Below are 9,606 nucleotides of genomic sequence, written 5' to 3'. Positions count from 1 at the left end.
TAACCTTTACGCGCCTAACAATTGAGGAAAAAAAACAACTCCGTTTCTTTTTTTTTTTTAGTTTGTTTATATGCCTAAAGAAAACTCCTTCCGATAGGTAAAAAATCCCCTCTCATAATAGACAAAAAAAAAATGTTTTACAAAATAATAAAACTTGATTTGTACTCATGTTTGTACCGCTAAAAACGTTTTTCCCTTCCTTTCATTTAGTTTTCCTTTGTAAATATTTATATATATGTACATATATAAAAAAATATTCCTTTTTAAAAAAGTATTCTTCCCTTAATCCGTGTTTCATAACATTTTTTATGCTTGTAAAGAGTTTATCGTTTTTCTTTTTCATCGACATCGATTACCTCTTTGTCCTTTCATTTCACTGCATTTTCAAAGAGTACAAACTTGTTTGTTTTCGTTTTATGTTAAATTATATTTATAAATCAAAATTAAATTAAGCCTTCTGAATTCCGGTAGCAAAGCAAATTGTTGTTGTTGTTGATTATACGTGTTTTCTTAACTGATGTTCCTAGGGTTTTTAGTTTTTATTCCTGTCTTTTCCTATTCCCAAAGAAATTGGCTGTCAAAGTACTTTTGTGGGTTGGTGTGTGTTTTTGTAATGTTGGTTCTTGCGCGTGTGTGTGTGTTTGTGTATAAAATGTACATCAAAAGCATTTTTGTTGTTAAATAATAAGATTTTTTTTATAAATTTTAATTTTTTTTGTTTTGTTTTAGTAAGTAGATTTTATAGTTTAAATAGTTGTTAAATTTAAAAACGAGTTTATCACACCTTAAACGTTATCAGTACTTGGCACAACTTACAACACAAAAAAGTACTTTTCTCATTATTCTTTTTCTCTTTTCCCATTTTTTCTCCTCAGCGGGACAATTCAATTTAACGTTCTCCGGAGGGAAAAACTGTACAAAATCGGCATGAGTGTTGGAGAAATGTTTGAAAAATAGAAACTGGATTGTGTTAAAATGCAATGTTTAGAAAAGGTGGCAACCATGTAAGCAGGGTTGCACCCCAAAAGCTTAGTACATTTGGTGTCGACTGTACTCTGGGATTTCGAAATGCTAAGCCTACACCCATGCCAGGTTCTGTTTTTTTCGAGATTTGCCCTATTTATTTCGTTTTCCCATGGGGTTAAAATTTAACTTGCTCTTGCTAAACTGCCATTCATTTTTCGCTTTTTCTGCTGGTATTTTTCCCTCAACTTTCTCTCGTCCTAACCGTTGCCTCACTCTCCTACCTGCTTTAATAACGATATAAAATAGCCTCTAAATACTAAAAAATAATTTCGTTTCTGCTTTTCACACTTCTCACAATCGCTTTCCTCTCTCTCTCTCTCTTCGTTCCTCAAACTGAGTTCTCTTTCTACATCATTATCATTATCTTTATTCTTATCTTTGTTTTCGTTTTTAACGCGCACGCTAACTCACAAGTTTTCAGTAATTTCTTCGATCTTTGTCCTCATTTATGTTATTTTTTTTGTTATCTTTTATCGTGTTAAACCCCCCGTCAAAATAAACCAGAGCTATAGCTAAATTATTAACTCGCCCCTTTCATCGATCTGACTTTTCTTTGATTCAGCATTTGGAATAATAATTTTCATTTCTTTGTTCTTTCCTTTTTGTTGGAATTTTTTAGAAAAATTCCGTTCCTTCTTCTTTATAAATATCGTATTTAAGCATAGATCCACATATCTATATATAGATATATATGTATATGTATTTGTCTTTATATTGACAACTTTGGACATTTTTCCATGGAAAAAAAATAAATGGGGTATAATTAGTAAGAATAATTATACGTTATAAACAAGAGGGAAAATTTCTTAGATTTATATACATATATATATAGATATACATATATAGATTCTCAAGTATAACAAAACAAAATGTCACGCATTTTCAACATACACATATATATCGCATATATATATATACATATATAGCGGCTTGATTTCTCGTATATAAAGATCAATGTTAATGCCCCGCAACATTCTTATATACACTTCCCATCCCTCCTAATCGCATCCTGCTCCTATATCTCCTATATCCCTATGTCCTGGGTTGATCTGCTTCGGTTGGTATGGTACATACATATGGTCTGGGTGGGGAGTTCGACCCAAAACTATTTCGCGAAGGGCTTTGGTGGGTGAGTGATTGTTTGATTGGTTGCTGTGGGTTTGATTTAGATTGGGTTCGGTTCGGATTCGAATGTTTTTGCTTGTGTTCTTGTTTTTTGCTCATAGAAACTTTTGAAAAAAAAAATCCATTCGCCAGCATTTGTCTTTTTGAAGATTTCTCATCGAAATGCGTTCATTTCTTCTGTGATTTGGTGATATGCCTTCTCCAATGTTTGTTTCTTTGATTCCGGTTCTGTTTAGATTCGTTTTGTCTGTTTCATTCATTATTAGTTTCTGTTATTTGTTTGCTTATAATCTACATTTTATTTTTAGGGCTTGCTTTTTATATTTCGTTTTCTCTCATTAGGATGTTCTAGCATTTTTTAATCCATTTTTACGCTTTGCAAGTTTGTTTTTAGTTGTATTTTTTCTTTTTTTTTTTTGTAGAAGATAATGCACTTACATTGAGGTATTTTAATTACTTTTTCAATCTTCTTCAAATTTCATCATCTTTTCTGCTTCTGCTTTCTGTATTCTTTTGTTTCTTCTTGAAAAAGAACAAAGAAATTGTGATATTTCAAAAAATTGGGCTGTCCTAAAGCTTGTACACGCTTCTTGTTGGCTTTGAGTTTTTGTCCAAAAATTTTGTTCAATATTATATTTTATCCAAAATAATGTGCCGCTCAAAAGTTTTTCGTTTTGTTGTTGCTTGTTTGACCGAAATGTTGTAATTTTTTCTTTCTTTTAGGTTTGCTTTTTGCCGAAATGTTGATTTTGCCTTGATATTCATGTGGTGTTTTGAAACTGTCTGCCTTCGAAGCAAGTGTTATACAAACAAAAGGATTGGATCGCTAGGGATTGGGGTTTCGTTTTGATTTGATTTGATTTGATTTGACTTGGTTGACTGCGTCCGTCTCAACTATATTTCGTAACATTAATTCTATGGAATATCAATTAGTTTAATATTTACGTTACAAAAAAAAATAAAAACTGTATAGTTACTAATTAGATAATAGCTATATCAAAAAACAACACAAAATTGGGCTATTGCATTAGTTGCTTGTTTTGGCTGGTGGTACTATAGATTGTAGTTTGATTGTTTGTTGCTCCGATTCAGTTACTTGGGTTGCGGCCTCTAGCTATGGTGTTTGGTCATAGAGTTATGGTTTTATGGTTTATTGTATATATTGTCTGTTTATCCATCTGTTTATTTACGCTACGATTACGATCTCTACGAAATGCATCTCTCTGTTTTGATTGCTTTGTGGCTGTGAGTTAGAATTTGATTTGGGTTCAGATTGGCTGGTTTATCTTCGTGTGTAGTGCAGTGTCCCATCCATGTATAACAGCTTGTCTCTCATACACGCTCAAACGTTATAACGTAACACTTAACGTTAACGATCGATTAAAAAAAATTAACATTTCAGCACCGTTATTTCATTTCTAGTTAGTTTTGTTTTCATTTCAAGGCAAACACATTACAATAGTTTCATTTTTCTTTTCCTTCCTTTAACACTATCTCTCGCTCTGGCATTTGCTGTAGCGTTCCTATCCTCTCCATCCTTACGTTTTTCTTTTTCCTCCTTTCGGCTGCTTTCGCACTAAGTATAATCAACAATTCTTGTAACTCTTTCCCTCGCGAAAAAAAATATGACTGGTCTCCGTTTCCGTATCCATCCATACAAACAACGTTTTTAGGCATCGAAAAAACTATTTTACAGCTCTGTACAGTACAGTAAAACATTGCTCTCGCTGGCGTTTCTTGTTCCATCCACATCCCTTCTTCCTATCAATATAGTAGTCCCAATGTACACACTGATCCATCCATCAATCCATCCAGTACAGCGCTCTTAACGATATTGTATACATAGATAGTTGTTTCTTTTTGGTGGTTTGGGTTTTGGATTGAGGTCTGTTATACTACGTATAACGTAAGGGGGGCGCCAACAGTTGCATCAACTGTCGCACACATTGTACACATAACGTTATCGACTGTTATACATTTTTATAAGCCAGAAAAATGAGTGCTTGTTGAGAACTTTCTTCACCTTTGTTGTTGCGGATGTGGGCTCCAAATAGTTAGTTTATATTTGTGTTTTCTGACGCTTTTGTTGTTTTCCAAGTCTGTATTGTAGTTCTTTTTTTTTTTGTTTTGGATAGTTATTGGTTTTAAGTTTTGCCTGTGTACAATTTTCGGTTATTTTGGAATCAAACAACCGGTTGTACTTTACTTTTTCTTTTTTGCTTGATTCACAATCTCATTCTCTTTCGCTTTGCTTACTTCTCCTCTCCTTCGAATCTTTCCACTTAAATATAAGCTTACTAAATCTTTGTTAAAAAAAATAATTAAAAATAAACGTTTTATAGTTAAGTATATTTAAAAAAAATATAACGCATACACTACTAAAGTTTCCATCTTTATCCTTTAATTCCTTTCTTGCATTCAAATTTGTGGGTTGTTAGTTGTTTTTTTTTTTGGGGTTTTCTCATTAGTTACTTTGACTCTTTGTGTTGTTGTTGTCGTCAAAAATATTGTTTACTTTTAAAAAAAATTAATATATCAAGATGTACTGGTGGTACTGCCTTGAAAAAGAAAAACTGTTTGGGCGGTGTCGAATTCTCAGCCGACACAAAAGTTAACACCTAACAGAACACAACAACAACACAAAGTTTGGGCTGGGTGTTTTTTAGTGGTGTTTTTTTTTTTGTTGTTTTTTGTTGTTTAGTGGTTTGGATGTGAACGATATAGCGCTTTCTATTTTAACGTTTTCTCTTTATTTCTTAGTATGCAAATGAAGAATGTTGTTATGGTTATTCTGGCTGCTTTGATGTTCTTCTTCTTGTTATAGTTGCAATACACTGTTTTTCGAACTAGTAGAGCTTCTTCAAGCGGCTCACTTTTTAATGTAGTTGTTGTTTTTCCCCTATTTTTTTTATTATATGTATATGATGATTTTGTTTATGTTACTGCTCCAGGTTGTTTGCTTACTTTTGCCGTCGCCTGTGCCAGCACAAAGGTGGCGCCTACGGTTAGCTTGTAATTATAGGGTTGTAAATTTTGGGTGGTTCTTGTTGTTGTGGTTGTAGTTGTTGTTGTTGTTGTTGTTGGGGAAATGGGGGATTGAAGATTGTGTTGTGGGTGTGTTGTGGAGGTAGTATCAACAGTAGAAAACCCTGTTTGGCTATTGTTGGCGCTGTCGCTGCTGCAGTTGTTGTTGATGTTGCTGTTGCTGCTGTTTTTGCTACTGTTGCTGCTGCGGCGCCGGCTCTCCTTCATCGGTGATTCATCCTCCTTACTGTTGTGAGCTCGCCAGCTGCTGTTGCTGCTGGGCTGCGGCTGCAGATGCATTGCCAGGTGGTGGCGATGGCTGCTGCTGCTGCTGCTGCTGCTGCTGCTGCTGTTGCTGTTGCTGCAACTGGTGCGAGGTCGCTGCCGTCGACGCCTGCTGCTGCTGATGGTGTGCAGGCGGCGTCGACGATGACGACGCCGACGACACAGGCTGGTGATGCAACTGCGGCGGCAGCGCCTGCTGTTGCGATGGTGACTGTGGCTGCTGCTGCTGCTGCTGCTGCTGGGACCCGCTGCTCGCAGCTCCGGCTAGGCTCTGTTGCTGTTGTTGCAATTGTTCTTTGGCAGCTTTCTGTTTTTTGGTTATTGGCGGCGGATTTGTGGAGAGCATCATGGCTCGGATGCGTCGCTGTGCAGACTGAAATGTAAGTAATTGGGTTGGCATTAGTTAACTTGTAATGACCAATATGCTGCCCCCCCATGTAAACACTCACCTGTACACTGTAGAAAGGTCCAATGATGTGCACCGGTGTCTCCTCATCTCCGCCGGATGGCGGTGCCAAAGCATGCTCCGGCAACTTGATCACACTGCCCGTCACGCGCTGCAATTCGCGCACATTCTGGCCACCCTTGCCAATAATGCGGCCCACCTAAGTTGATGGCGATGAATAGTAAAGGTTATTATCAAGCTTCAATTGAAGAGCAAGTTCAGGGTTTAAAGATCCTATTAACCATTCAGTTAGTCATGTATATTGTTATGTTTTTTGTAAAGTATATAGTATATAAGCATAATTTACCTGCGAGCTGGCCACTAGCAACTCAACCGTTAGGCGTACATCGTCCGTGCCACACATAAAGCCCTCCTCGCGCATCTTCTCGAAGATCATGTACTGCGCCTTCCACTGACCCTCCGGTGTGCCAACAATCGTCACCTTGCGCTCCGTTTGTTGGTCCAGCGGCTTGTCGGCATCGAGGGGGGCGATTTTGAGGGATGCATTCGAGAAGCGCATTATGCTACGGATGTGCGAGCCCTTGGTGCCAATGATGGCGCCGACAGCGTTGTTCGGTATATAGAGATAGGTGGTCTCCTGCAGGTCATTGGGGAACACCGGTGGCACCACACTGGCCGGGGTCTTGGACATGGCAAAGCTTTGACACGAGGGGAACGGCATGCTCGTATTGAAGACCATGCCGTTGCCCGGTGTCGACATCATTGCCATGGGATGGAGACCGGGGAACATGAGGCTCTGTGGCGCCATCGCCTGCAGATCGTTCTCATAGCTCTGGCGCAGTTTGGTGCTAATTTGATTCTCAGCACGCGACATGTTCTCAATCAATCCCTTGACCGTGATGATGCGCTCCAAATTGAAGCTATTGATGTCGTTGATCGAGCTGACGGTGATCTTCGTATCGGTGTCCTGCATGATCCGTTTAATGGTATTGCCCGACTTGCCAATGATCCGACCAATCAAATTGTTGTGGGCGAGTATTTTAAGGCAAATTTCCCTGTAAGTGAAGTAGATTATACATTAGATCATTTAAATGCAGAGAAAACAATGTAGAAACCTACCCCTTATTCGTGGAGAGGGCCTCTTGTTGCATCACTTCCAAAATGCGCTTACAGGCATTGGTGCAATTCTCCGGATTGCCATAGATCGTGATCGATTTCTCCAGCGAGCCAACGTTCTCCTTGCGATGGACATCGACGCGAGCACGGCTCTGTTGTGTGATCGTCCTGATGGTGCTGCCCTGGCGGCCAATGATGGCGCCCACCATCTCGCTCTGCACAAGGATGCGCAGCGGGAAGTCCGCCTGGCGTCCAGGACCGGGCATTCCCGGATACGGATTGCGCTGGTTGCGCTGGCTGCGCCGCTGGTTCTTGTCCAGCTGCTCGGCATGCAGCTTGCTGCCCTCGAACTCGACACCGTTCAGACCACCAGCAGCTCTGTTTGGGAGAGGGAATATGGTTGGAGAAGAATTATTGATTAGTCAAGTGTGCTTGATTCCAGACCGCAAACATTTAGCTGCAATGACAGTTCTCTAGAAAATCAGCTAATATCCCAGCTAGATCAAATGTTTTTTTCAATTTTATATAATTTTGCAAATCTGCATCTTTATACATTTGTCCAGCGATCCAATTTAAAGGCATTCATGGAAATGGAAATGAAAATTGAAGTTATAAGAACTTGAAACCTTTCATGTTGGTTCACACATTCATACATTTAGATTCTATAGAATTCAAAATAAACATTTTAACATTTTATACCTTAGTTTTTAATAAAGTTGGACAATGTACATAGTTTTGCTATGTATATTGATATATCTTTTTTTAATTTTATATAATTTCCTTTAGTTTTTCAAGATCATATTTCCTATTTAAAATTTAAGAGAAACAAAGCCCATTTAGCCATCTGGGTGATTTGGAAGAAGTAATAAATTTGGGAAAAGGATCAGGTAAGCCACACACAAACGCATCCTGCACAAACTCCAAATATAAAGCCCCCCAATTTTCATCCCCACGCCCAATATAAATATATACATATAAGTAATTCTTTCCATGCCTAACACTAGAAATCAATGGTTCTACATGAGATCTGGTGCTAGGCCGGAAAAAAAAACCCCTTAGAGAGCTTTCGAATTAGATGAATAGTTTTAAAATGAGTAGTTTTGGGTATATACCTTTGCGCCTGCTCAGGATTTTCGAATGTTATATGTACTGTTTGAGTATTTTGATCCTTACTAGAAATAGCCTCACACTGTTTGACGATGCCATAGGGCTTCAGTAGCGGTTCGATGTCTTCGAAACGTGTTTGCATCGGTATGCCGCTTATTAAGATTTTTGATGTCGTAACACTGTGAAGAAAATAGCGTAAAAACACACAAGAACAAGAAAAACAAACAAACACAAAAGAAACAAAAATAGTAGTAGTTTGTAGTACAAGTTGAAGTGGTAGTAGTAGTAGTAGCAGTAGTTGTTGTTGTTGTTGTTGTAGTAGTGGTAATGATAGTAGTCCAAAAACAAGTGGGACGGAAGTGGGTGTGTGGGGGGAAATGGGGAAAATGAATTAGATAAGAAAATATATGCCAATAAAAGAAAAGTTAGTAAGTAGTAGTAGTAGTTGTAGTAGTAAAGAGAAAGCAGTCGTTTAAAGAGAGTGCTGTCGAGAAGCTAGGAAAGAAGTGTTGCCAGAGTTACAGCGAAAAAGGTTCAATAGATCTCTAGTAATTAGTCAATCCTTAAAAAAAAATCCAAAACTCTCGTAGGATTCTAAATCAAATAGTACAAAATAAAGAATTAGAGCTTCGTCCACAGCGTCCAAGCCTGATTAGCAAATTCATCATTTTTTACAGGATAGTTTCATAATTTTGATGTCTTTAAACTATATTGTAGTTTTTTCCCGCCCAGATCCCGGCAGCACTGAGAAAATACAGATAAAGATAAAACACAAAGACAGAGCAAGATCAAGCGAACTAGCATCTAAAGAGCGATTTGAGCGAGCGAGCGTGACAATACAAATGATTTGGGTTCGGTTTTATAAGTACGATATTTCATTTTTGGGTTGGCGGTGTGGGGATTGAGTTGGGTAGATAGGCCAAGAGATGCAAAACACAAAAAGTAGCAGAGATCCCCCGAAAGTTAAGTGCGTTTTATGCGGGTGTAGGGGGGATAAATGTGCAAAATGTGCCCTGCACACAAAGAGCGGATTTATGAGAGTGAGGGCGTAAAATTAGGAGTAAGACTATCTACCAATAACGATACTCCTACCCCCGAAATTTATCAAAATGTAGTAAGCTACTTTAAAACTGTACTGCGATTACGTTTTAACACATACTTGGCTTGCGAATTCGGGAAGTGCAATTTGTTTTAATGAAAATAAAGAGAATATATGCAAACATTCTATAAACCGACCTTTTTCTTTATTCCCATGTAAATCAGAACCCAAAAATGGTTTCGAACAGTCTTTCAGCAATATTCGATTTTAAAAATCTCTGTTCCGAACCAATTAAATTTTATTTCGATTTTGTGGAAAAGACCAAGTTTCGAGTTTGTAAACATCCTGCTGACTGGACGGCATTGCAATAATAATGAGAAAGAGCAGCAGCAAAAGAGCAAGAAGATCAAGCATCTTTTTTACACAGAAAGAAATTAATATAATTAATAAAAATTTTAAAAATATTTGTTCATATTGT

At 37.9% G+C, this 9,606-nt stretch overlaps 1 protein-coding gene across 6 annotated transcripts in view; it reads right to left on the bottom strand.

Annotated features, from left to right (window-relative positions):
- Positions 1–868: 868 nt before the first annotated feature.
- The window catches only part of LOC119557659 (insulin-like growth factor 2 mRNA-binding protein 1), a 34,403-nt gene continuing 25,665 nt past the window's right edge, over positions 869–9,606 (bottom strand). For 3 of the 6 annotated variants that reach the window (XM_037870516.1, XM_037870514.1, XM_037870515.1), the window contains 5 exons: positions 8,095–8,268; positions 6,986–7,360; positions 6,213–6,921; positions 5,910–6,065; positions 869–5,833 (listed from right to left, as the gene is read on the bottom strand). In XM_037870516.1, the coding sequence (XP_037726444.1) occupies positions 5,420–5,833; positions 5,910–6,065; positions 6,213–6,921; positions 6,986–7,360; positions 8,095–8,268 (1,828 nt within the window). In that variant the 3' untranslated portion in view covers positions 869–5,419. The remainder of the gene's footprint in view (positions 5,834–5,909; positions 6,066–6,212; positions 6,922–6,985; positions 7,361–8,094; positions 8,269–9,606) is intronic. The other 3 variants (XM_037870519.1, XM_037870517.1, XM_037870518.1) reach the window with 1 other exon arrangement.

Source organism: Drosophila subpulchrella, chromosome X (genome assembly GCF_014743375.2).
Source record: "Drosophila subpulchrella strain 33 F10 #4 breed RU33 chromosome X, RU_Dsub_v1.1 Primary Assembly, whole genome shotgun sequence".
Lineage (NCBI taxonomy): Eukaryota > Metazoa > Arthropoda > Insecta > Diptera > Drosophilidae > Drosophila > Drosophila subpulchrella.
This window is presented reverse-complemented; position numbering and strand designations above follow the sequence as displayed.